Here is a 27,548-nt window from a genome sequence, read left to right as displayed (position 1 = left end):
TCCATATTTTTCATTTTCTTTTTTTTAAATAGCAAGTATGTAACACTTCTATAATGAAAAATAAAACAAAAAAGAGGTTTTCATAGTGATGAAATACAGGAAGAAGTCACAAACTGTAGTAGAATTTCATTTTCCTACCGTGATGGTCTCCCTGAAGAAACTTCCTCCTTATACAATCTACAAAGAAATTAAAAGGTATAACCATTAACTTATTCATATAATCACCCACAGGTTCCAATAAAAGTGTAAACCTCTCCAGGAGAAATTTTACAGAAAACATTTGAGACTCTAAATGCAAGCACACATAAATAATAGTATAGGGCTTCCCCGGTGGCTCAGTGGTAAAGAATCCACCTGCCAATACAGGAGATGCAGGTTTGATCTCTGGGTCAAGATGATCCCCCAGAGAAGGAAATGGCAACCAACTCCAGTATTCTTGCCTAGCAAATCCCATGGGCTACACTCCATGGGGTCACAAAAGAGTCAGATACAACTTAGCGACTAAATAACAAATTAATAATATAATCTCAGTATGAATAAACTAATCAAAGTTAAACCAATTCTCCATTATCCATACCAATAGAGTACAGTGGTCCATATAATTGTCAAAGTTTTATATTTAACCATGGAATGTAAGTTTCCCAGAATCCTAAGTTTGAAAGTTGTACATGTAAACCGATGAAGTTCAAAATAAGAATTAATATTTACTCTGTAATGACACAGAGAAGCTATGGAGCTACTCAGTTCTTGCTCTTCTCTTCCTCATTCCCCTATCAAAATACAATTTACTGGGCTAAACATAAGTGCCTTCATGCTTCTTAAGCTTACTATTAGGACAAAAATAAACAGTAAAGATTTGGGATTATTGGGCTTTTGTTTCCCACAAGTTCAACGTGAGAGAACGTATCTATCCCGGTGATATAATCATTAAAACTGAAAGCAATAATATCTTGAATATCCCACCCAGAGAAACTGAAAAGTACCCAGAGAAGGATAGGACAGTATTCTACATGACAATATTCTAAAATGTAAAGCTACAGTGAGCAAAAGGAAGTTATCTTTGATATATAAAAAATATAAATTTCTATCTCTTTGGGTTCAAGTTCTGGTACTTCATTACTTAGGACTTTGGATGTAACAATTATTTGGGTCTCAATTTCCTTCTCTTCTAGATAAGGAAAACACCACTTACCACACAGGAAGATGTCTGAAAAATAAAATAATTCGTATGAATGGGCCTTCAGTTCTTCAGAAGACAGTTATGAATCCTTAAGTATGAATCTTTTGAAAAGCTAATTAAAAATAAAATGACCTCATCAAAATTAAGTCTGAAATGCACTAACCTAGATGGTCTTCAAGATCATTCATATTAGGTATCAATTCTATCCAAATAACAGAATTCATACTAAGGCTAGGCTAAAGTCTAAATGTATTTTAAATAATCAAACAAGAGCTTTTATTAATCTTAATGTAACAAAAATAGGTTAAATAGGTTATTCATCATGTTAATTTGATATACCTAAAAATATTGATGTAAAATGATGACATTCTCTTGGTGTTTATCTTTCAAAAAAATATTTGTAGCTGGTTGCTCAAAATATGTACAACCACTAACAATAGTAACTATAGGGTATTGATAATGGGACAGTTAAAACACAATCAAGTGAGTTATTTCTCTGATATATAAAATAATCTGAAACTAATTAAAGTTTTGAAGTCTAATAGTAAAGTGAATAAATGGTATTATCTAATATGTACTGAGTAATATACACAAAAATCATGCTGAATACCAGAAATGCAAAGAAGTGTTAAACTTTATATGCGTGTCCTAACACTAGACTATAAACTATCCCAAATAGTTGGGAGGACAAGAAATTACTAAATTAATGAGTATTGTATATAACTAGTTCTATAAGTATGAATTAGATAATACAGTGAAAAGGGAAAAAAGAAAAAGGCATTCTGGAAAGGTATCTTCACATTTTACAGTTTATAGCAGCTCACATTTTACTACATAGCGGTTATCACATTTGACTGGAGGTTTATAGAAACCTTGGGAGGAAGGCAGGACTGATGTTTGGCCGTTACGTAGATGAGGAAAATGAAGCTTGACAGATCACAGGTGAGGAGGTGGCAGAGCAAGAGCCGGGCCAGTCTGACAACTTTGTCCACAGCTCATTTCCACTCTGCTACATTTTAAGTTATCAATCCTAAACGTCAGAACTAGAAAGCGCCTCAGAAATCTTCTCATACAGTGTTTCTCTAACCAGTCTGATAAAAACTTTTCTGAAGCATGCATTTCTAGGCTCCACTGCAGACCTACTGAATCATAACCTGTAAGAGAGAGGTTTATAATGTGTATATAACACTGTCCTCTATGTGTATGTCCAATGTGGCAGACATGTAGCTATTTAAATCCACACTTGATTAAATCAGATTGGAAATTGGGTTCCTCGGTCCCACTAGATACCTTTTTAAGAGCTCAAAAGACACCTGTGGCTAGTGGCCACCATACAGATGGCACAGATATAGAACAGTTTTATCACTGCAGAAAGTTCTATTGGCTGTTAATTCTTGACCAACCCTTCTACTCTAAGGATGAGAACACTGAGGCACAGAATCTTGTCCAGCAAGGGCTACGAAGTTATTTAGAGGCAGAAGTGAAATGCTAACCCAGTCTGCCAGTGCCCCTCATACTGTATCACTTCATCCCCTCAACTTCAGGGTTTATTCAAATGGGAATGATTTTCTTTCCACCCTTCCTTGTGGGTTGCAGTAAAGAAAGAAGAGAAATTCTAAATTTGTGGGAAGAAAACTTCTAAAAAAAAAGAAGTATTTAAAATTCATGATTAAATCAAACTATTTTGCAAGTTTTATACAAAATTAAAAGTAGCCTTGGACAGTTAAGAATATACTAGTGTTAGGAGGCATATTTTAGTTTAACTGTTGTTAAGTCCTTCCTCTTCTACCATCCTGATGTTTTTCTCTTTTGAATCTGAAATTAAATCATACATTTTCTTAACATTATAAATGTGAAAAAGTTAGATTTTCTTTTGCAAACATTCCATTTTAAAGATGAAAAATTGAGAAACAAAGGAGCAACCAAAAGAATAATGACTTCTAATTTTAGGATGTGGTTACTCAAACCACTGAGAATGCTTGGCTTTTAGTAATCTAGTAGTTTATTATTTACAAAACTAGTATGCTGTTTTCACTTCTGAGCTATAGTTTTACCTCCCTTTGACTACTATGTTACATTTAAAATAATTTGTTTTAATTTCCAATGTAACTGAGGGTTTAAAGCCTCTGAACACCTATGGTTTATACACTAATTAAATCAACATATCATCAGTCATAAAAATATAGTATCTTCTTTAAAAATAAAACCAGTTGTTCCTGTCTAGTATGTTTACGATGCAAATATCTCCACAGTCAGTCAACGTAAGCCATGACAATTCACATTTAAAATGAACAGAACTTGGGAACTCCACATTAATGGAAACTTTCAAGATAGAATTATACAGCTCCATTAACTTTTATCACTTATCTAGTATTCACTCCCCTGTTAACTTTTAGTGATTAAATTCAGTGAAAGTACGTGTCAAAGTGTATATAAAAAAGTGTGTATAAAATAAAAAAGTTGGACAGGTAAAAAACTGTCTTAAACATAAGATACTTATGAACAGATCTTTACTCAAGACAGTTTTTGCCATAATGTGCAAAGCACCCAGGAGCCCAGAGTATGGTGTTCTATATAAATAGAAGCTACTTGTTATTCAGAGAAGGAGGTGGTACAAAAAAAGACAGCTATTTTCTTTCTAACCACTCACTGGTGTTGAGGTAAACAAAAAAAAATACAGCATAAGCACATTAAAATACTTGGAGAGCAACAGTCTCCAAACTAAGAAAGGGAGAGAAAAAAATTTCTGTGCTCTAATATTTTAAAGAGGGGGCTGGGAGTTTAAAGTGAAATTTATTCTCTGGCTTTTATACCAGATTCATTGGTGGTGGTGTTTAGTTGCTAAGTTGTGTGTCTGACTCTTTTGGGACCCCATGGACTGTAGGCCGCCAGGCTCCTCTGTCCATGGTATTTCCCAGGCAAGAATACTGCAATGGGTTGCCATTTCCTTTTATAGGGATCTTCCCCATCCAGGGATTGAACTTACATCTCCTGCAGGGGCAGGCAGACTCTTTACCACGGAGCCACCAGGGAAGCCCACCAGATTCATTACTTTTACATTCTATCTGTTATGTCTTGACTACCACTTCACCATATTAGGAAGAGGAAAACATGTGCCCCCAAGATTCCTATGCCAATAAAACAACTTTTGGAAGCAGCACAGCTCACCAAACGAAGAAGAATATTCGAAAAATGCTAAGTGATAGTAGTAGAACTGAACTATCTCAACCACTGTATGTTAACTACTGCTGCATACCAATGTAAGGAGCATGAAAAATATTGCAAACTCTACGCAAAGATTATAAAGTATTGCAAAAGTTTCAAATCTCATTAAAAACTGGGGAAAAAAAAATAGAGAAAGTATTGTGAAGGAGGGGCCTTCAGAAGGAAGCCCAGCTTGAAAGAAAAACAGAGGAGTGCAGTTCTTCTGATTATCCCTCTACCTATAGGCTTTGGTACAATCTCCAAGAGGTGATTTTAGGCATCCTTAGGAAAAGTTACTTAGACATACAGAAATGTGCTTTGGGACAGGATCCTGAAATTTATAACTTAAAAAAAAAAAAAAAAAAATAGCGAGAGAAAACAGCCATGAAATCCCTAGATCCTATTTTCCAAGCTTCCTGCAGAAAAACAGCATCCATTCTCAGACATATAAGCCAGCACATCTGAACTGACCTAAGCCAAGTTTTCAGCCAGCCCTCACTATCTCGTAAGCCCTCCTTCCCCCACTTCCTGGCCGTTCTTTTCTGGCACACAAAATATAGGCCAATGAGCAGTGGGGTGGGTGAGGAGGATGTGAGAGAAAATTTGAGAAGTAAAAGGGGAATCCACTTAACAAAGACATGAATGAGACTGAAAAGTCTAATAGGGATAAGCAAACAACAATCATAACAACTGAACAGAAAGGGCTTTCCTGGGCAGCAGCGAGCGCTCAATGTTTGGAGGGGTTTAGGCAGAGGCCAGGCTACCTACCACTTGTCAGGGAGGCTGCACAGGGGACGGCGGCTTTGGGTGACCTTTAATGTCTCCTCCGACTCTGAAATGTTAGGATTCTTATTTCACAAAAGAGAATACAATGGTCATAAAAGCCCACCAAATTAGAACCCTTTTAAAAGGCGACTACTTCCCAAACACCACTCCCACCTCTCCCTCCCACACGTGCCCACTCCGCCCCTTTTCAATTTTTCCACCTCCACGTGCGAAACACCTCGCGGCGCCTGCCCCACAGCCTGAAGGCGCCCTCCCACGCAAAGCACCCAAACTCTGCCCCGCGGGAGACGTGAGGACTCCACTCCCCGACCCTGGGCGGTCAAAAAAGGAAGTCTCAAATCCAGTCTTTCTCCCCCAGCCAGAGCTAAGGGGGGTGGGGTGGGGTGGAATGAAGAGAAGAACTTTCTTCTAAAATTTGTTTTCCAGATAGTGAAGGGGATAGAGAGAATCCCGAGGAGTCCAGGGCTGAGGGGAGTGGGGGGAGGGGACACCCCCCAATCGTTTAACGGCCGGCAGGGGGAGGGGGGCTCCGGAGGTGGAGGGGGCGTGGGATAGGAGAAGCAGGCCTGGGAGCGGGGTCAGGGGGCTGCACGGGTTCCTGGGGTCAGGGAGCTGCGGGCGTCCCCCCCATCTGGCACACAAAGCAGCTGCCGCGCTCGGCTCTCACCAGATCCTTTGTGTTTTCCATCAGGGCCTCATGGGTAGGGGTTGTCCGCGCTCCCCGGGCCCGCGGCGCCCCGTCCCGAGCTGGGGGCAGGCGCCTCTCCCCGGGACTACGGCGACTACAAGGGAGCCCCGGCTGGGCCCAGACTGGTGGCGGCTACGGCAGCCCCCGGATTTCCCCCCTTTAACTCGGGTGGCCCCAGGATATCAACAACATTAGCATAGCCCTCCCTCCTCAACGCGCCTGCGCCGTGACCCGCGCCCCGATTGGCCCGCTTCCCTACATACCCTCCTCTCTGTCTTCCAGCGTGGGACCCTCTGCAGGCTCCGTACTCCAAGGGTCGTACCAAGACGAAGGGGTGGAAAAGGCGATTGGGGCTCGTGTAAGTCGAATGGTTAAAAAGCCAGGAAAAAGAGTAAAAGTTTCAGCCTGTCATCTATAGCTTTCTTTATATCCTTTCAATCAGTTACAGCTGCGAAGTTATGTTGGAAAAAAAATTTCCACTCCAGGCACGCCGCTACCCCCTCCACCCGGAAAATTGGTCCTCCCGGAGGAACTCCCACACGGGGAGGGGCTCGTGAGGGGAGTGGGCGTTACACAAGAACACAGTGTTGGTCACGTGCTCAAAGGCGGTGCAGCCTTCTTCCGGCCACCTGCGGCCTCAGCGCATGCGCAGTGAGATTCCACGTGAGGGCCTGCGTTTCTTCTCAAACCGAAAGATGCCGCCGGAAAGAAGGCGCCGAGTGAGACAGGACCGTAAGACCCAAGTGAGGCCGGACCGGAGAGCCGGAGCGCGGTGGGGCGGGCCGCCCCGAAAGGCTGCCTCCTCATACCAGCAAAAGTCGCTGGCCTGGCCGCGCGCGGCGCCCGCTGCAATCTCAGTTGAGGCGGAGGAGGAGAACCGGCTCCGACTGCGGAACCGTCTGATGCTAGAGGAGGACAAGCCGGCAGCAGAGCGGTGCCTGGAGGAGCTGGTCTTCGGCGACGTGGAGGACGACGAGGATGCGTTGCTGCGGCGTCTGCGGGTCCCGCTGGTGAGGGAGGCCACCTCGCGCTGCTTGGGCCCGCGGTGGGCTGCGAGCCCCCGGGGCCGGAGCCTGGGCGCTCGGGAGCGGTGCCTGGAAGCGCTCAGGTGGTAGGGAGCCGGGAACACGGGCGCCTTGGGGTGCCAGCTTTAAAGTCCTGGGAGGGCGGAGACCGCGCCTTTCTTCGCCCGCTTGGGAGCCGCTGCGCCAGGTATCCAATAGGCGCTCAATACATACTGGTTTGCACGCACGCGCGCACAGTCGCTTCAGTCCTGTCCAGCTCTGCAACACTGTGGATTGTAGCCCACGAGGCTCCTCTGTCCATGGGATTCTCCAGGCAAGATTATTGGAGTGGGTTGTCATGCCTTCTCCCGGGGATCTTCCAGACCCAGGGATCGAACTCGCGTCTCCTAAGTCTCATGCATTGGCAGGCGGGTTCTTTACTACTAGCGCCACCTGGGAAGCCCTCATACTCGTTTAGACTGTTTTAATCGTGAGCATCTTTTGTGGCTCATCCCCACTGTCTTTTCTCCCTTAGTCGTTGCATCACCTGCCTCAGTACTGTGCAGTGATTCAGGAGTTCCGCTTCGTTTGCGAAATCAGAATTCCTGGGCACAGGCCTGGGAGTCTTGTCTGATGTTTTAACAATCATACCAAGTGATTGACTGGCCAACTTTTGTATTCGTCTTTTAAATATTTGTGAGCCAATTTGGCGGCAGATTCTTTTCCTGGCGGTGAAAACCCTGCATGATTGATTGATTATAATGATTATAAATTTTTTGCACGCTTTAAAAAAAAAAAAAAATCCTTTATCTGGCTTATCTTCCAAGATAGGAAGTCCTAGGCAATTTCTAGGCACTGGAAGAGAAACAGCAATGGACAAAAACTGGCAAACATCCTTGCCTTTTTGGAGTTAGATACCAGTGGCAGAGGCAGAAGATAAAACTCAACTATGTCAGTGAAATGATGAAGAATAAAAAGACATTCAAGAAAGGAAGATTAAATTTGTGTAGAGGGAGCCTATACAATAATACATAGGGTAGAAGAGCAAAGCCTTCCTGAGAATTACTCAATTTGATAAAGAAACAGACGTAACAAGTATCAGTTGATTGCCAGAACATCCTTTGGGTGCTTATGGGAGAGGTTGCAGAATCTAGCTGGGAGATAGAGAAATACTACTGGGAAAATGCTGAAGTATGTGATGGTTTCCCAGTCAGGAAAAGAAACTGTGAAATGGGGTTTATCGGGCTTTGAAGGATCATAGGCTAGTAATAGAGCAGGTATAAATCATTTGAACATACCTGTTGTGGTTTTGGAGAAGGCACTGGCACCCCACTCCAGTACTCTTGCCTGGAAAATCCCATGGATGGCGGAGCCTGGTAGGCTGCAGTCCATGGGGTCACTAAGAGTCGGACATGAATGAGCGACTTCCCTTTCACTTTTCACTTTCATGCATTGGAGAAGGAAATGGCAACCCACTCCAGTACTCTTGCCTGGAGAATCCCAGGGACGGGGAGCCTGGTGGGTTTCCATCTATGGGGTCGCATAGAGTCCGACACGACTGAAACGACTTAGCAACTTATCGTGGTTTTGGGAAAGCTCAAGCTCACTTCAGGGTAAATTCTGTGGTCTAGATTTAGATTTGATTGTATAGTATAAAGTTTCTTAAGTAGGTAGGGGATCAAGAACAGTTAAGAAAAATAGAGAAGTGTGTCTAAGAATATGAAATATGGTTTAGTCATGACATTCAATCATGTTATTTTATTTTTGGTGTCAGTCTGCCTCTGATCCTGTGATTTGTGTAGTTCTGTGATTTTCCCTGCTCTTTTATCTAACTTACCTTTTACGCTTGTCTTTTTTGATCTTCTCAGCAAGTTGACTTTTTCTCCTAGACTGTTCTATCTTACCTCACCTGTCCAGTGGGTGGTGCATTTCTCTATCTCTAACCTGGTTTTCTGTTCTGCCTCTAGCATTTGCTGTGGAAGCATTCTGTCCCATAATTTGATCAGAGGGCCATAAAAACAAAGCATTCTACAAATAGTGTAACTACAAAGTCTGCCACCATGAGACAAGAAAGACTCAGTGCTTGTGGGTATTTTGTCTTCTCTAGGTTCAAGTACAGGAAGACTCAGATGACTCAGAAGTGGAGAAGGAAGCAAAAGATAATTTTCTACCTCAGAAGAAGCCAGTTTGGCTGGATGAAGAAGATGAAGATGAGGAGATGTAGGTTGCCTAATTTTTTTCTGGAATCCCTCTGGATGTGTCAGAAGTTGTTTTTCAGGTTTTAAGAACGTTCTCTTTCTGAATATGTGATTCTGTGAAGATTTAAAAAGTACTGCAAAGTATATGGCAAAGGTCATTCATATCCCATCGCCGAGGGAGAACCACTGTTAGCGTGCTGGCATGCATCTCTCCTCTCTTCTGTGCTCCACAGAGAAGCTAAGAGAGCACAGTGTTTGGGGGTCAGACCTGAGTTTGCTTCCCAGTTTGGCCAGTTCCTAACTGACTACAGGCCAGTTTGGAACCTGTCTTTTCTCCTTTGTAAAATGGAGATAGTAACTATATCAGAAGACTCTTGAGATTAAATAGTATATGTAGAGCTCTTAACACATGCCTAAAATGGAGAAAAGACTAAAAAAAATTAGCCATCATGCACAGTATGTACTTTAATTGATGAGAATGTATTGTATTGCAAGCATGTCTCCCTAGTTAAAAAAAAAACTTTATAAACACTTTAAAATGGATATGTTATCCATTATATGATTTAACCATAATTTACGTGGGCTTCCCAGGTGGTGCTAGTGGTAAAGAACTCGCCTGCCAATGCAAGAGATGTAAGAGACACGGGTTTGATTCCTGGATTGGAAAGATCTCCTGGAGAAGGGCATGGCAACCCACTCCAATATTCTTGCTTAGAGAATTTCGTGGACAGAAGAGCCTGGTGGGTTCCGAGTCCAAGGGTTGCAAAGAGTTGGACACGACTGAAACAACTTAGCAAGCACACACGCATAGGGAGAATGTACTGTATTACAAGCATTTCTCCCTAAATAAAAAAAAAAACACCTTATAAACACTTTAAAGACTATTATAATGGATGTATTATAATCCATTATATGATTTAACCATAATATACATAGCTGTTGTTGGGTAAGTTATTTTTTTTAATTAATGTTGAGATGGGCATGTTTATGCATAAACCTTTTTCTTTTAAAATTAAAGGAAGATTCTTCTTTTAAATTAGAAAATGAATTTATGAAATCTAAGGCCAGAAGTTGAAGCCACAGACAGACAAATATACAACATCACTGGGGCAAAGGAGCTTCTTTATTGAACTCTGCCACCACTTATTCTTAGAACTGGATGCCAGATATTGCACTGCTGCCCCCTTGAAGGAGTGCAGCGATGATGGAGTTGGGGGTGAGGATGAGGATGCAGTGAGGAAAGAGGGTAGGTTTGAAAAGGAAGCAGAGGATGAGGCTCCAGTCTTTCAGAGGTAGAATAATTTAATCAAAGAGGAGACATTTCTAGGGTTATTGATAATTACTACCAGGCTGACTCTGAAGTTCTACCAGTTTACTTTTCAATTGAGAAGTATTTGTTCTACTCCTTTTTGAAAACCGTAATTTCTGTTTTCAGACCTTGTCAGTTTAATGGGTGGGAAATACCTACTTAATTTTTGTTGAGAAGATAGATCAGTTTTTGTTAGTCATTGGTATTTCTTAAAAGTAGTCTCTGTTATGTCTTTGCTTGTTTTGTCTACTAAACACTGTTTCATTTTGTTTACTTTTCAAATAAAAGTTGAATGTGTTTAAGGTGTACAACATGGTAATTTGCTATACATATACATACTGAAGTTATTACTGCAGTCATGTAAATTAATTGCATTTCCATGTCTTCAAAGAGTTACCATTTTTATTTGTAGTGAGAGCACTTGAAATCTCCTCACTTTGCAAATTTCCAGTGTGTAATATTAACTGTAGTCATGCTTTGCATTAGCTCTCTATCCTACACAACTGCAGCTTTGTACTCTTCGACCAGCATCTCCCTGTTTCGTCTACCTTCTCACCCCTGGTAATCGTCATCCCACTCTTTGCTTTTGTCTGTCCTCTTCAGAGGCCACGCATAAGTGAGACCATGCAGCATTTTTCTTCATGTCTGTTTTATTTCACGTAGTGTTCATCCATGTTGTTGCCTGTGGCAGAATGAGATTGTTTATTAATGATTTTAGTATATTAGCTCCTTGTGTAATTGAGAATTTCAAACCCTTTAATGTCAAGTTTCTTGCACATTATCTTCTAGCTTTAAAAACTATATAATTTTATTTCTTTATTTTTGGCTGTGCCATGTCTTTGATGTTGCTTGGGCTTTTCTCTGGTTGTGGAGAGTGAGGGCTCTTCTTTAGTGCAGTGTGCGAACTTCGCATTGTGGTGGCTTCCCTAGGGTGTGTGGGCTTCTGTAGTTGTGGCTCATGGTCTCAGTAGTGGCAGTTGCCAGGCTCTAGAGCTCAGGCTGGATAATTGTGGCACTCGGGCTTAGTTGCCCCGCAGCATGTGGGATCTTCCCAGAACAGGGATCCAACCCGAGTCTCCTGCAGGTAAATTGCTTACCAGTGAGCCACCAGAGAAACTCATCTTCTCGCTTTTTGTTTGCTTTTAAGTTTGTTTTAATATTGTTTGGCACAGAATAGTCAAGTATATATATAGTGAAGTCTTTTTTTTTTCTTCTGATTTTAACAGTAAAAAGTTCTGCATCAGAGAGAAAAATATTTACGTATATTTTTCCTTCATAGTATTTTAAGGTTTCGGTGATTTGCCTGGAATTAATTTTGGTGAATGGCTGTAAGCTGTGTCTAGAGAAGTCATGAATTTGAAATAGCTCACCAGAGGTTGAATTAGGTGACCTGAAATATTAGAGACTTACTTTTTATTTCTGGAAGAATGAAGAACGTATATTTGAGATGTTCCACATCTTATAAATCTTGGCCTGTGTTGTTTGCTCCAAATACTAAAGGCAACAACTGTTAATGTTAATTCTTTAAGTTATCTAAAGCATACCGTTCTACTTTTTTTTGTAGGGTTGACATGATGAACAATCGTTTTCGGAAAGATATGATGAAAAACGCCAGTGAAAATCAGCTTTCGAAAGATGAGCTTCAAAAGAGACTTAAAGAAGAGTAAGTGTATTTTATTTTGACTTTTTCAACCTCTGGCTGTAACAGCTTCTTGGGTAGTCAGATTTCCATTTTGAATCATAAAAGAATTGTCCTTGGAAAATGATTAAACTTTATTATGAGGGAGCAGAGAGACAACACAAGTACAAAAAACTTGGAATCCCACTGTCCAAGTATGATCAATGATATTATTGTTCACTTGCTTGTTTGTTGGTATGTGGAAAATCATCTGTTTTCCACAACTTCTAGGCTCTTGCAGTTGAACAGAACTGGGAAATATATATTTTAAAATAATGATTTTATATTGAAACATTTTATTAATTCGAACTTGTGTACCTTTAAAAGTATTTTAAGGTATGTTTATTTTTTGTACTGAATTTTTTTTAATGTTCCTAGAGATTCATTACATTATCACTATATTTTGACAGTAGATTTATTGAAGTATAATTTACATATATTGAAATTCACCCTTTTAAAGTATCATTCTGTAAATTTTGTTTAGTAGGTATAGTCATGTAAGCCCATGACAATTAATATATGTAATCAAGATACAGAACATTGCTTTCACTCAGAAAGTTCTTTTATACCCCGTGATAGTCAGCATTCTCTCTTCATCTTCTAATTCCATTACCCCGTGACAAGCATTGATCCATTTTCTGTCTTTATAGATTTGCTTTTTCCAGAATGTCATATAAATACAATAATACAGTATGTAGTTTTTTCAGTCTGTTAAACCCATTTAGTGAATTTGTTATTTCAGATATTTTCCAGCTTGAGAAGATCTTTTCAACTAGACCTTTCGTTTTGTTCTGTTTAGTTGCTATTTTTCCTTTTATTGTGTTCATACATCCTTTAAATACTTGAATATATTTGTATTAGCTGTTTTATTTTATTTTTTATTAATTTTTATTGGAGTGTAGTTGCTCTACAAAGTTGTGTTTCTGCTGTACAGCAAAGTGAATCAGCTATACATGTACATATATCCCCTCTTTTTTGGATTTCCTTCCCGTTTAGGTACCACAGAGCATTGAGTAGACAGTCCTGTGCTATGCATTAGGTTCTCACTAGTTATCTATTTTGTACATAGTGTCTATGTGTCAATCCCAGTCTCCCAGTTCATCCTGCCCACCTCCCCCTGCCCCCATCCATTACCATACACTTGTTCTCTACATCTGTGTCTCTCTCTGCTTTGCTGATAAGTTCATCTGTATCATTTTTCTAGATTCCACATGTAAGCAATATTGCATGATATTTATTTTTCTCTTTCTGACTCACCTCACTTTGTGACAGTCTCTAGACTCATCCACATTTCTGCAAATGGCACGGTTTCATTCGTTTTGATGTGTATTAGTTACTTTTAGGTCCTTGAGCGCTAATCCTGTCAGGTCTTTCATTTCTGTTGACTGCTTTTTTTTTTTTTTTTTTCTGGTTATGGTTCATATTTTTCTGCTTCTTTGTAAATCTAATAATTTTGATTGTATTCTGGGCAGTGTGAATGTTGTTCAGTGCCTGGATTTTGTTTTTTGTTTTCAATGGGTGTTTAACTTTGTCTTGGCAGGCAGTTAAATGACTTGGAAATCACTTTGATCCTTTCAAGACTTGTTTTTAGAGATTTCTTCTATTCGAGTAGCATTTATTCTAGGCTGGTTTAGCCCTATTAAGATGTGACCTTCCTGGGATCTCTGCTGAATGTCCTGAGTGTTCAATAAGGACCCTTCCTCTGACTGGTTGAACTCAAATGTCTGAACTTTGGTTCTGTGCAACTTAGATCCGTCTAGTAGTTCCTTGCTTGACCTCATGGAATCTTATTCTGTGAGTGTGTAGCTTAGTATTCAGAAGTGTCTGTGGACCCCCTGTGCAAATTTCTGGAGCTCATTCTCTTCCTCTTCTATAGTTGATTGCCCCTCAAGTTCCTGTTGTCTCAGCTTCTTTCAAGTCTGATCATTTTCCCCTTACCTCTGTGTCAGGGTCTTATAAAAATGCCTTGAGGGGAAAATCCCAGTAATGGCATGGCTCCCCTTGTTATTTCTCTTCTCTTAGGAATCATAGTCCTATGTTGCCTTTTGTCCAACTTTTGAAAACAGTTTCATACATTTTGTCCAGTGGGCTTAGTTTGGTGGACTTGTCTATGATTCTGTTTTAAACAATTAGAATGATTTTTGCAGGCTTCTACATACCAGAATGTAACTAGCATACTTCTCTGGGAGCTTGCTTTTTCCAGGGTGAAGTGCTCCCATTTTAGTCAAAGGATATACAATGAAGGTTTGTTTATTTTACCAGTCTGGTCATTTTCTTTCAGACATGTTCTAGTATTCTATTGTGTATTCTGTTAGCATTGATTTATAACCACAAAGAGTTTTCTATTTCTTTACTTAATCACCAAATCTTGTGTGTTTATATGTGCAAATAAGGCAACAGCAAATGTAATTAGTAACAACAAATAGGTATCCAGGTGTCCTGTATCCCAGACTAGTTTAGATGGTTATCAATTTAGGCAGGTTGGGAATATCCTGTGTGACTAGCCCTTCTGTTCCTCAGGATAAGAACTTCTTTGGAAGAGATTTCTATTTATGTTCTGACCTATATTCTTTAAATGTACCAAAGTATAAATACAGTGGTCCCTGCAAAATTTTATGTTTTTGCTTAGATTTCAGCATGCTATGGGGGGAGTCCCTGCCTGGGCAGAGGCCAATAAATGGAAAACACCTTCAGATGGTGAGTGTTGACACCTCTGTTTAAATTGGTAACTAGATTCCTAATGTTGTTCTGTTATTATTTGAGGTTTCTCATGAGACTCATTAATGTTTGAAATGTCTTTTTTTTTAAATACCTGGTTTTGAAGTCTACCATTTCTCTGAGGGAAATGCTTTTACAATAATGTAAGACTTAATAGTATATTCTTTACTTGTAAAGGCAATAATGAATGAATTTTATTTTGTTTTCAACAGAACTGTGTTACATTATGACATAGGATTAAGTAAAAAAATTAGTAGTGTTATTTCTTGATTCAGAGCCCCTTCCAAAGACATGAGCAACTGATCTAGCTATCCACTAGGAAATGGAATGTTTTGCTAAGGAGCACCTATCAGGTCAGACCCAGAGGATTACATACTTCCTAAAAACCTATTTTTCAACTCTGGATTTTAAGTTTGACTTGTACCAAAACTGTTTTCTACCGTTAAGATCTTTGAGTTTAGGTGTTATAAGTTTGGCCAAGACCTGATATGAGTTTTTGGAGTTACAAATTTTAGACTTGAAATTGACCTTTGAAATCCTTGAGGGATTCTGCAGTATAGCCTTTCATTGTAATACAGGAGCTCCTTTCTTAGCATCTTTGATATATGATGAATTTCTATTTGATTGTCGTCAACACCTCTCCCTTCCTTCTCCCAACCCATATCAGTCCTGGTATTCAAGTATAGGGAGCCCTTACAAGGAACCAGTTTTATACATTTCTGATAGAAAACTCAATCAGTTAGTAAGTAGAAACTTGCCTTCTGGTTTCCAACTAGATACTTTTAGAGGTTGAGGGCCTCTTAGTGATATAACCTGACTTGATCCACTGCGAGAAGCTTTTCCACAACAGCTGCTAGATGATAACTTAGCCTCTGCTTCAATATATCAAATAATGTTGTGCTCTTTATTTGGCTGTTTCTTACTCTCTTCCTCTTTAAGAACTAATTGTTCTAATTTTTTACTATTTTGAAATTTAATCTTTCTACTCTCTAGTCCTATATTTTGAAGAAATATAATCTTATCTTTCATATGAAACTGTTCTGTTATTTGAGAAATGTTTTTCCAAGTTTTTTTCTTTTTTTGGTATGTTAATCATCTTGTTATCACTTTTTTTTAACATGACATAATTACAAACTTTGGTCACCAGTTTACTTTCCTGAATGAAATACAATTTTATTATCTGTTTTAGAATACTGCATTCATAGAATACTCTATTTTAGATCCATGTAATTATAGATAAGGTTTTATGCTAGCACTGAAGCAGAAAATTTCCCAGATCCCAGTGGCTTAATCAGGTAGAATTTTTTTCTGTGCATATGGTTAGGGTGGTGAGGTCATGTTCTACTTCAGGGGCCCAAATTCTTAGAGATTCTGCCATCTCATTCTGGGCCTTCCAGAGTTGCCGAAGGTATTGACGACTACCAGTTGACTTACAGGAGAAGTGAGAGAGGCTCACCAAGGGAGCTTAATAAAACCTGTCCTGGAAGTGCTACATGATACTTGCGCCCACATTTTTTTGGCCAGAACTCAGTCATGAGACCACACTTAACTGCATGGAATACCAGGAAGTAGAGTGTGTCTTTGTGCCAAGGAGAATAGGGAAATGAATTAGGTCAACAGTTAGCCAGTCTGTTACTGTCTGGGATATTGAAGTCTAATACCTTTATTGGACAGATGACAGGAGTAAGGTTCAAAAAGATACAAGTGATTTGTCCAAAGTATACTTATTGGCAAAGTGGTGACTATAATAACCGAGCTTCACAGTTTTAATCTCACAGTTATTTTTAAAAATTAATTAGTTAATTTTTGGCTGTGCTAGGTCTTCATTGCTGCGTGTGGGCTTTTCTCTAGTTGCAGTGAGTGGGGGCTATTCTTCATTGCAGTGTGCAGACCCTGGAGTGTGTGGGCTCAGGAATTCCATCACATGGGTTTAGATGCTCCATGGCATGAGGGGTCTTCCCAGACCAAGGATCGATCTCATGTCCCTTGAGATTTCTAACCACTTAACTCTGTCCCTTTAAGGCAGATTCTTAACTACTAGACCACCAGGGAAGTCCCACCATTTGTTATTTTTATCTATAAATACTAGATTATTGTGTTTTTTTAAGGTTATTTTTTGTTTTTTCTGAATTACTTTTTTTGGCTCACTGTTACGTAAGTTCCCTGACTGGGGATTAGACCTGTGCACCCTGAAATGAATGTGCGGAATCTTAACTCCTGGACTGCCAAGGAAGTTTCTAGATTAAAAGAGAAATACCGCCCCCAACCCCCACCCTGCTTTAAACGTAACTGTAATGCTGTTACGATCCATTGGATCATAGAAAAAGCAAGAGAATTCCAGAAAAACATCTGATTCATCGACTGCACCAAAGTCTTTGACTATGTGGGTCACAGAAAACTATGGAAAATTCTTAAACACATGGAAATATCAGACCACCTTACCTGCCTCCTGTGAAATCTGTATGCAGATCAAGAAGCAGCAGTTAGAACCAGACATGGAACAACGGACTGGTTCCGAATTGGGAAAGGAGTACATCAAGGCTGTATATTATCATCTTGCTTATTTAATTCATATGCAGAGTACTTCATGCTGGACTGGATGAAGCACAAGCTGGAATCAAGATTGCTAGGAGAAATATCAATAACCTCAGATACACAGATGACACCACCCTTAATGGTAGAAGGTGAAGAGGAACTAAAGAGCCTCTTGATGAAAGTGAAAGAGGAAAGTGAAAAAGCTGGCTTAAAACTCAACATTCAAAATGTGAAGATCATGGCATCTGGTCCCCTCACCTCATGGCAAATAGATGGGGAACCAGTGACAGACTATTTTGGGGGCTCTAAAATCACTACATATGGTGACTGCAGCCATGAAATTAAAAGATGCTTGCTCCTTGGAAGAATAATTATGACAAACCTAGACAGCGTGTTAAAAAGCAGAGACATTACTTTGCTGACAAAGGTCTGTCTTGTCAAAGCTGTGGTTTTTCCAGTCATCATGTATGGATGTGAGAGTTGGATGATAAAGAAAGCTGAGTGCTGAAGTAATTGATGGTTTTGATCTGTAGTGTTGGAGAAGAGTCTTGAGAGTCCCTTGGACTGCAAGAAGATCCAACCAGTCCATCCTAAAGGAAAGCAGTCCTGAATATTCTTTGGAAGAACGGATGCTGAAGCTCCAATACTTTGGCCACCTAATGAGAAGAACTGACTCCTTGGGAAAGACCCTAATGCTGGGAAAGATTGAAGGCAGGAGGAGAAGGGGACGTCAGAGGATGAGATGGTTGGATGGCATCATTGACTCAATGGACATGAGTTTGAGCAAGCTCTGGGAGTTGGTAATGGACAGGGAAGCCTGGTATGCTGCAGTCTGTGGGTTTGCAGAGTTGGACATGACTGAGCAACTGAGCTGAACTGATATGCTTGCAGTAATCAGTAATAATTCCTTAATATTGTAATTGTGTTATTGTTGCTTGTCAATTTATCTACCCCTCCCCCCAATCTTTTTAGATTGGTTTGTATTCTTGGTCTTCACAGGTACTCTTGAATCTGGCTAGATGTCTTTTCTAAGTTTTGCAAATTCTTGCCTGTTAATCTCTTCAAATTGTTTTTGTTCCATTCTTTCTTTCTTTCTAGGATACCAGTTACATTTATGTTAATTTTTTTTAAACATTCTGTGTGTTCTTTTCTGATGATTGGGTGCATTCAGGGTGGTATGGCTGTAGACTATTCTTTTCTGTATTTTCTTTTTGCTTTCTATGCTTTAGTCTGGATAATTTTTTCTGATCCTTTTTCTAGACCACGAATTCTCTCTTCATGTAATTTTGATACCTGTTAAAACCATCCACTGGATGTTAAATTTTCATTACTGTGTTTTTTTCAGTTCTAGAATTTCTATTTGGTTCTTTTTTTTTTATGATAGTCTGAGATTTTGTTTTGCTTTTTAAGTCTTCACTGAAGTTGTTACAGTATTGCTTCTATTTGTGTTTTGGTTTTTTGGCCTAGAGGCATGTGGGATCTTTGCTCCCTAATCAAGGATCAAACCCTTACCCCCTGCATTGGAAGGCAAAGTCTTAACTGCTGGACTGCCAGAGAAGTGGCTGGTTCTTTTTTACTCATCTAGTTTTCTGGCTTACTTCTGAGTCTTGTCTTTCAAATATGTAAAACATGTCTTTTAAATATGTTAAATATATTAAAAATGAAGTTTTAATTTTTTTATTTTTCTTTTCCTTCCAGTTTTATTGAGAGAATTGACCTACAACACTGTATAAGTTTAAGGTGTACAGTGTAATGATTTGACTTACAGACATCATGAAATGATCACCAAAATAAGTTTAGTGTATGTGAACATCCGTCATCTCAGATAGATAAAAAGTTATAGACATAGAAAAGAAATATTTTTCCTTGTGATGAGATGTCTTAAGATTTTTATATCTTAACAACTTTGATATATATTGCAGAATTCTAGTTATCATGTTGTATGTTATATCTCTAGTACTTACTGATCTTATAACTGAAAGCTTATACCTTTTGGACTGCCTTCATCCAATTTCCCCTTACGTTCCTCTCCCTCACCAATCTCTGGAAACCACAGACCTGATCTCTTTTTCCATAAGTTTTAAACATAATATTTAAATTTTTATGTCTGATAACTCCATTATCTAGATCTCCTGTGAGGATTGTTTGTTTCTCCTTAGGTTTTCAGTCAGATTATATTCACCTTGTCATTATTGACCTGGTTCTGTTTCATTGAGTGGTGGGCATTGTACATGAAAAATAGTATCAAATAGAAAAATGGTACTGCACCTATTTGCAGGGCAGGAATAGAAGACACGGATATAGAGAACAGACTTTTGGACATGTGGGAAAGGGAAGATGGGATGAATTGAGAGAGTAGCATTGACTTGTATACATTACTGTGTGTGCGGTGGGGCTTCCCTGGTGGCTCAAGTGGTAAAGAATCTGCCTGCAATGCAGGAGACACAGGTTCGATCCCTGGGTCTGGAAGATCCCCTGGAGAAGGGACTAGCTGCTCACTCCATTATTCTTGTCTGGAGAATTCCATGGACAGAGGAGCCTGATGGGCTACTGTCCATTGGGTTACAAAGAGTCGGACACAACTGAGCAACTAACACATGTGTAAAACAGATAGCTAGTGGGAACCTTCTGTATAGTACAGGGAGCTCAGCTTGGTGCTCTGTAATGACTTGGAGAGATGGGATGGGGGTGGGATGGGAGGGAGACTCCGAAAGGGGGGAACATGTATAGCATATATATAGCTGATTCGCATTGTATGGCAGAAACTAACACGATATGGTAAAGCAATTATACTCCAATTAAAGAAAAGTAGTATTGATTAACTAGAGGTCTAGGACAATGATATATTTCTCTAGAGAATTTGTACAGTTGTTTTTGGGTAAGTGGCTGGGCAAGGGGTACTAGCAATCCTAAAACGTTTTATTCTAATGAGACAGTACGAGGTTTTAAAGCTGGGTTTCAGGTCTTGGGAGATTTTCTTACGATTCTTTTATTTCACCTTTAATTTTATGTATTGCCTTTTGTGGCAACAATTTGAGAGCCTGGTAGTTTATCAGGTCCCTTAGGCACCCTAGAGGGCTTCTGGTGCTGGGTTTTGCCCCCTTAACCTTAAACACTCTGCTTAGCTTCTCAGCTTTCTTTAGGAGACTCATCAGTCATCTCCAGGGGAAGAGCAGGCCTATTACCTGTCTTTGAAGTTCTGACGCATGGTTTGCTACCAGTGATCTTCCAGTCAACTAAAAATTCTAGTTCTTTTTCTTGTGAATTGTTAAGCTAGATCTGCTGTTCATCCTGTTGCCAGTTTTGCCACAATTATGAGTTTCTCTCTTTAAATGTTGACTCAGTTTATCTTTATTTCATGTTCTTTTAGTCACTGTAGTGAATGTGTGCCTTTCATTCCAGAGTCGGGCTTTTAAACATATACATTGATGTGTTTGTCATTTCCTCTTTCAAATTTATTTTGCTGTTTTACCAGTTGTAGCTTAAATAAAATGATTGAGGTTGGGAGAATGGGAGGGGAGTTGAAGTTTGAAATACAGGTGTTTGGGGTAGGTGATGGCTATCTCATTGATTCTAAAGATATACTTATGGGTTTGTTTGACATAGATGAAAGTGAAGAGGAGGAAGATGATTTGTTGCAAAGGACTGGGAATTTCATATCCACATCTACATCTCTTCCTAAAGGAATCTTAAAGGTGAGAATTAGTAAAATTGGGCCAAACCAGCTAATTACCTCAAATCCAATGTACTTTGACTTTCAGACCTATGGCTTTCTGTTATCTGTGGGATTAAATGTGCTTGCTGTCTTTTTGCCTTGATAAATATTTGTGTAAGGTGTTTTTTTTTTTCCTTTTGCAAAAATGATAACATTAAATTATGTTCCCAGGAATCTTTTATGATTCTTGCTTGATTCCTCCTTTTGCATTTCTCATCCTTTCTGTTGACAGGAGCCTGGTTCGTGCTGCATGGCAACAATTTCATGGCTAGACTCTCCATTTCCACTTCTTCCTCAACCATTCTTCCTACAGTAGCCCGAAGGGTCTTTTTAAAAATAAAGCGTCATGTCCTGTCACTTTTCATTGCTCTTTGTAAGCTTTCTTATCATAGTCTACGCTACCCTCTTCCTGGGATCTGACTTAATGCTTACGTCTTCAACTTCATCTCATCCCTTTTTCTCTTACTCCTTATTTAGGCCGCAGAGACCTTGTTTCTGTTTTCTGCACATGCTGAGTCCTTTCTTGCCTCTGAACCTTTGTTCTTGCTCAGTCTTCTGTCTGTTTTTCAAGCACAGCCAGTGGCAAACTCACTCTTACCTTTCTGCTCACATAATGTCATAGAAATGTCTTTCCTGGCCTTCCTGTCTAAAGTGGCTTACTCAAGACTTCCCTAGTGGTCCAGTGGTTAAGAATCTGCCTTCCAGTGCAGAGGACTTGGGTCTGATCCTTGTCAGGGAACTAAGATCCCATGAACCACAGATCAACTACACCCAACTACGCCCATCCATTGAGACTAGAGAGACTGCTGCAAGAAAAACTACTGCATGTTGCAATAAAGATTCCCCATGTGCTGCAACTAAGACTTGATACAGCCAAATAAATCTTTTTTCAACCTTTTTTTTAAAGAAGTAGCTTACTCTAGTTACCTTCTAATTTACTCCTGTGTCCCACTTGTTCATTGTTGTAACCAAGTGCTTACTCAGCACTTACTTCAAATATCTGTCAAATGAACTGTTCTCTCTTTGATGTAATTTTCCCCATTATAAAGTGATAGCATGTGAATTATATGAGAAAAGGGGATCTTATGGTAAATTATTAGTGATTCTGTCTATCCTTACTCTGAAGGTAGTTCATTTAGCTCCTCATAGAGTGAATTCACCTCTGTTGAAAATGTAGTCAAAAATAGAACATCATATAATACTATGATGTTTTATATAATTTCATTTTTAATGCAGAGTGAAAAGCCTGTAAAAACAAAACAAAAGCATGAAAATAGTCCAAATGACACATGAGATCATCATTACTTCAAACTAACAACCATATACCATGAGAGGAAAACATTACCAGTCCATACCAACCATTGCTGTTGTTCAGTTGCTGAGTCAAGTCTGACTTTGTGACCCCATGAACCGCAGCACACTGGGTTTTCCCATCCATCACTATCCTGGAGTTTGCACAAGTGGACATGCCAACCGTAGAACCTTGGGAATGACCACTCGTTGCCTCTTATTGTGTACCATGACTACAGCGATGCCAGAGTAGGAGTTTTAAGTAAAATTTCCATGGAAATAAAAATCTCCTAACTCAAATGGATATATCTCAGGGAAATGATTGTGTACTAGAGTTCCAAGGCTTAACGATTTAATCTCCTTCTTTGAAAGATTGTAAAAATGGATTCTTGAATAGTGAAACAGTGTACTAGAATACTAGTTGGTCACAGAGCTGTGGTCTTCTGGTTTTCATTCCAGTGCACTTTCTTTTGCATTGTAAACTATGATGTCTTTTATCATGCTTTAAAGAAGATAATGTTAACCCATTTGAATTGATAAAATTTCAACTTTATTTTTCCACAGATGAAGAACTGCCAGCATGCGAATGCTGAACGTCCTACTACTGCTCGGATCTCGTCTGTGCAGTTCCACCCTCGTGCCCAGGTTGTGATGGTCGCTGGACTGGATAATGCTGTATCCCTATTTCAGGTATGTGGAGACTTGTAGTGAAAAGTGTTTATAATCAGCATACATGGTCTTTGGAAATAATCAAAAGGAATATTTTAAAATTCCTTATAGGTTGATGGAAAAACAAATCCTAAAATTCAGAGCATCTATTTGGAAAAGTTTCCGATCTTTAAGGCTTGTTTTAGTGCTAATGGAGAAGAGGTTTTAGCCACGAGCACTCACAGCAAGATTCTTTATGTCTATGATATGCTGGCTGGAAAGCTAATTCCTGTGCATCAAGTAAGAGGTAAGGTTTCTATTGAATGTATTGACACCCACAGCCCACAGCTGAGTTTGTTTAACAGTATTTAGAACCACTTTTTTTTTCTTCCCATAAAGTTCTTAAAAATAGAGTTTCTTTGGTTTTAGTGTGTAGAAAATGTGTTGTTGAGATAATGTGTTTGAATGAAAAAAGTGAACTGAGTTTATTGGGGGGAAAAAATGATAGTTTGCAAATCTGTATTCCCCTAGAGTAGAAAGGCAGTTGCACATATTTGGCTGTAAAATCAGCAATTGCTGCAGCAGAAAGAATATGAGCCTGGGAGCTAGAACATCTGGGTTCTAATTCTTCAGACAAATTATTTCACTTCTTTGTTCTGAAATTTGGATACCCTCCAGTTCTTCTGGTGTTTGTTTTAATACAATTTTGATTTACATTTAAAGGGAAACAAAGCACTGCTTTTGGAAGTCGTACTTCGAAAAATGAATTACTTAGCAGATGTATCATCAGATAAAAATTAGTCTTTCCTCTGCCTTGTCTATTCTTTGGCATTCTCCTACCCCCGTTACCACAAAAGCACAGTGCCACCTTCATGAACCCTTTGGGAACCAAAGCCTTGTGATTGGTTGGCTTAACATTATAAATCTTGGGAGGGTGGGAGTTGGTGATGGACAGGGAAGCCTGGCATGCTGCAGGCCATGGGGTTGCAGAGAGTTGGACACGACTGAGCTGAGCTCAGCCCCTGCCACTTTGTGAATGTTCCTTGATAACTACTGCCGCCATTAAGAGCAGCATATAATCTATCTGATCACAATCAGACCACTTCCCGTGCTGTGGAATTTGGCTCTATTCTGATTAACCTGGACATTCTTTTTCTTATCAGTTGCACAGCAGTTGACCTGAAAACTCATTCTCTAAGCGGTAGCAACATTTATAATCTGACATCATTAAGTTGTATATCTTTTTTGCTCAAGGCCATATTATAAATTTTATCTGGCTTCTATTTTGAAAGCTCCAGCTTTTGTAAAACAGTTGTAATATTGATATTGGCATTTATTATCACTATATTTTGTGTGAAGTTAAAAGCAAAATGCTGTGTACACGTAACTGGCATTACACGGTGTAAGTGAAACCGATTGGTGTCATTTCATGGAGGCTCTGAAGAACGCTGGTACCATAGTCCTTTATGTCTCAGTGCAGAGAGGAATTCAGCAAGAGCGCAGTGGTGGATAAGAAGTGATCTATTAGAACGGCACACCTGTGAGGCCCCAAGCGCCCAGGAGAGAAATGCCGTGCTCTGCGAACTTAGTGGTCTACAGTTTTCATAATCAAAGGAATAGTGAGGAGGGGGAGAAGACTTCTTTGTCTTTCTTGAATAGATGCCATGTTTTCATCGTCAACTCCTCCTCCAGATTGGGCATAGGAGTTTTCTTGTCTCTGTGTGATCAAGCTAGGTCCACAAATTTGTTTTTCACATGTGTAGAGCCCATATTCTAGGGATCATTAACTTACTTAGCTCACTGGGCAGGATATGTGTCTCATGCCCCCATTGGTTTATGGTTTAGGAGCATACCCTGTGCTTCTGTTGCTAAGCAAGCCTGTTTGGTTTTGTGGTTAAGCAAACCTGCTTTCTTGAATAATAATTAACTTACAGAGGTCTTCCATATATTTCTATTTTCTATTTCTCTTTCTAATCCCTAGTAGGATTAAATATTTAATCATCTATCTTGTCGTTTCATTCTGTCCTTATCATTTCCCCCCTCCAGGTGTTTACCCTTTTATTCTTAAAAGAGGGGGTAAGGGGTGAAGTTCTTTCAGTCAGTAGCTACTTTCAGCTGAGAATGGGCATAGGCCTGTCAGGGGAAGGAGTGAACATCTGGCTGACTGTCCCTTTTTTAAAATTTATTTTTAAATGAAACAGGTGAATATTTGTAATGATAAAAAGTATAATTCACAAAGAAGAAAGACATCATAAACCATCAGACACCTAATAACAAAGAAGCATGGATACATAAAGCAAAAATCAGAACAAATAGAAGGGAAAAGAAAAAGTAGTCACAGTGACACTAACATTTCTCTGAGAATATTTTATCAAGTGCAGGAAAAATAAGAATAGAAGCATCTTGAATGATGTCATTAATAATTTAAATGTAGATTTCTGTTTATATTATATTAATCTTATATCCTACACAAATATATTTTGTCCCTTTTCTATTTGGAGAACTGCAAGTCAGTGTCACTCTGGTTAGCATTATCTTTTTAGTTCTCTTGGATGTTAAGCATTGAGGAATCTAAAAAAAAGTTTAGGAATCTAAAAAAATACAACAGTAAGCATCAGAAAAGTCATTAAAAGAGATTATAACCATAATTTTAAAGATCTGAACCATTTTTTTCCCCAGTGGTTTCCAAATCCAGAAGGGGGTCACTTGAGGCCTCAATCTGTTTGTTTTAATTAGGCCCAGAGTCTCAGTGTTTTATATTTTAGGGTCTGTTGAGTCTTTTATGTCAGTTATAGATTTAATCCGTTCCTTTTTTTCTGTTAATATCGTTTGGTGATGAGGGTTCCTTTTTGTCCCTTGAGAGGTAGAATGACTCCTAATTTAGTTAATACGTCCCTTTTATTAAAGAAATAGGGTAATTAGGCATAAACAGAAGGCAATGTAGAAACAGCCGGTTTTTGATGTTAGAGAAAAGGGGTCCCAGGAAAGTGGGCCCCTGTCTGTTTCCTGACATTCCCATTACATATTTCTTACAGTTGATAAGGTTTTCAGTCCTTTGGGTTAAGAGCAAGAAGATGCAGCAGTGTTTATGAGAAATTCTATCAAGCGGCCTGCCATTTCAGTGACCGCCTGAGGCTCAGTGTTAGTTGTATATACGCCGTCTCTGGGCAGAGCCACTTCTAGCCTTGGGCCCTGTCAGTCTTTGGATTGTGAAACCATCTATGGTTGTGGGCATCTGGGGCCTTCACTCTGCCAATGCCCTGGCTGTTTGCAAGGGCACGTGGATCACTATTTCTTCTAGTGTCCCTTCTGTCCACACAGGGCACACTTATTTTGCCTAGCTGCCCAGTAACCATGGCTTTGTAGTCTACCATGTCCAGTTTGGCCCAGAAAGTCTGGCCTCTTCTTTGGTGGTCCCTGAGTGGACAGAGCTGTCACAGTCATTTGAGCCTTTTCTTTTTCTCTTTGGGTGCCTTCAGCGTTTTTGGCCATATCCCAGTTATTGAAAACCAGATAAGCCAGTTGGAGTAAATCACTCATAGATGGTCTGAGGACCAGCAGTTTTTTTTTTTTAATTTTGTGCCTGATGTCTGGGGCAGACTGGGCTATGAAGTGCATAGCCAAAAGGGCTTGTTCCTTGAGGGAAGAGTAGTCCATATTTGTGTACTTTTTAAAAGCTTGTATTAATCACCCTTGAAAAACTATAGTGTTTTCATCCTGTCCGTGTTTTTTTTTTTTAATAACAGGGTTCTCTGTGAACTTTTTTATACTACTTGTTAAACAGTTAATCATATGGTCCCATCTATCTCTATCAATAAAATTTACCTGATGATTGCATTGTGAATCTGCCTCAGGGAACAGTGTTGTTCCCTGCCTGGTGCACTGTATGGCCTTACTGGGTTGCCATTTGATTAGCATGGGCTCTGTCTATAATAGGCTTGGAGCCTTGGCTCCCGCCTGTGAGATAGCCCTTGTTGGAGCAGCCATTTTCATGAATACAGTAGCTTTCACCAAGGCAGTAGTTAGCTATATAAGAACTTCCTTCACATGTTAAAAAATCCACCATATAATTTAATAAAGATTTGTACTTAACAACTTTAGATGTTATCCCTTCTACAGTAGTCCCCCAACCAGGTGTTAATGTCTGAGAACTTGCCACAAAGGAATAGAACAGAAAAAGTCCCCAGTGAACTGGTCTGGCTGCAAATTGGAAATAAAGGATCAGCATTTTTAAAGGTTGGAAGGAGGGAAAGACTGACATTAAGGCTCAGGAAGTCATCCTCCGTTGGGCACTTTTAGTAATTGGGGGGAAAGTACCTCAAATCCTGCCCTGCCTCCCCACTCACCAAAAGAGTTGATTCCCTTCAATTTTTTTGGGGGGGTGTGGTGAGGGGAGGAGGCATGGTATACTTAAGAATACCCAATAAGAGGTATTTTATCTGGTGGGACACAGTTCATTAAATGTTTATTTTTTTTAAACCATATATCCTTTGGTTATAGATTATAAGCATTTGATCTTTTTTCAAAGATAAATTACAATGATCAGCTTCAGAAACAAGCTTAGAATACCTTCTTAGTAACTCAATTAAGTTTTA

General features: G+C 39.5%; 2 protein-coding genes across 10 annotated transcripts in view; one reads left to right on the top strand and one right to left on the bottom strand.

Moving 5' to 3' along the window:
* Positions 1–6,355, bottom strand: part of MBTD1 (mbt domain containing 1) — a 68,088-nt gene extending 61,733 nt beyond the window's left edge. For 2 of the 9 annotated variants that reach the window (XM_070389665.1, XM_070389672.1), the window contains exons 1-3: positions 5,838–6,095; positions 5,153–5,216; positions 139–177 (exon numbers count right to left, since the gene is read on the bottom strand). The gene's annotated coding sequence lies outside the window, so the exon portion shown is untranslated. Of the gene's footprint in view, positions 1–138; positions 178–5,152; positions 5,233–5,837; positions 6,097–6,121 lie in introns of those variants that run through there. The other 7 variants (XM_070389673.1, XM_005890260.2, XM_070389668.1 and 4 more) reach the window with 6 other exon arrangements.
* Positions 6,356–6,490: 135 nt separating this feature from the next.
* The window catches only part of UTP18 (UTP18 small subunit processome component), a 58,629-nt gene continuing 37,571 nt past the window's right edge, over positions 6,491–27,548 (top strand). Inside the window, exons 1-7 of the mRNA XM_005890259.2 lie at positions 6,491–6,868; positions 8,970–9,082; positions 11,934–12,032; positions 14,677–14,744; positions 20,907–20,995; positions 22,870–22,995; positions 23,086–23,260. Coding sequence (XP_005890321.1) covers positions 6,503–6,868; positions 8,970–9,082; positions 11,934–12,032; positions 14,677–14,744; positions 20,907–20,995; positions 22,870–22,995; positions 23,086–23,260 — 1,036 coding nt within the window. The 5' untranslated portion in view covers positions 6,491–6,502. The remainder of the gene's footprint in view (positions 6,869–8,969; positions 9,083–11,933; positions 12,033–14,676; positions 14,745–20,906; positions 20,996–22,869; positions 22,996–23,085; positions 23,261–27,548) is intronic.

The sequence above is a fragment of the Bos mutus genome, chromosome 19 (genome assembly GCF_027580195.1).
Source record: "Bos mutus isolate GX-2022 chromosome 19, NWIPB_WYAK_1.1, whole genome shotgun sequence".
Taxonomy (NCBI): domain Eukaryota; kingdom Metazoa; phylum Chordata; class Mammalia; order Artiodactyla; family Bovidae; genus Bos; species Bos mutus.
The sequence above is the reverse complement of the archived record's forward strand: the minus strand, read 5'-3'. Positions and strand labels throughout refer to the sequence as shown.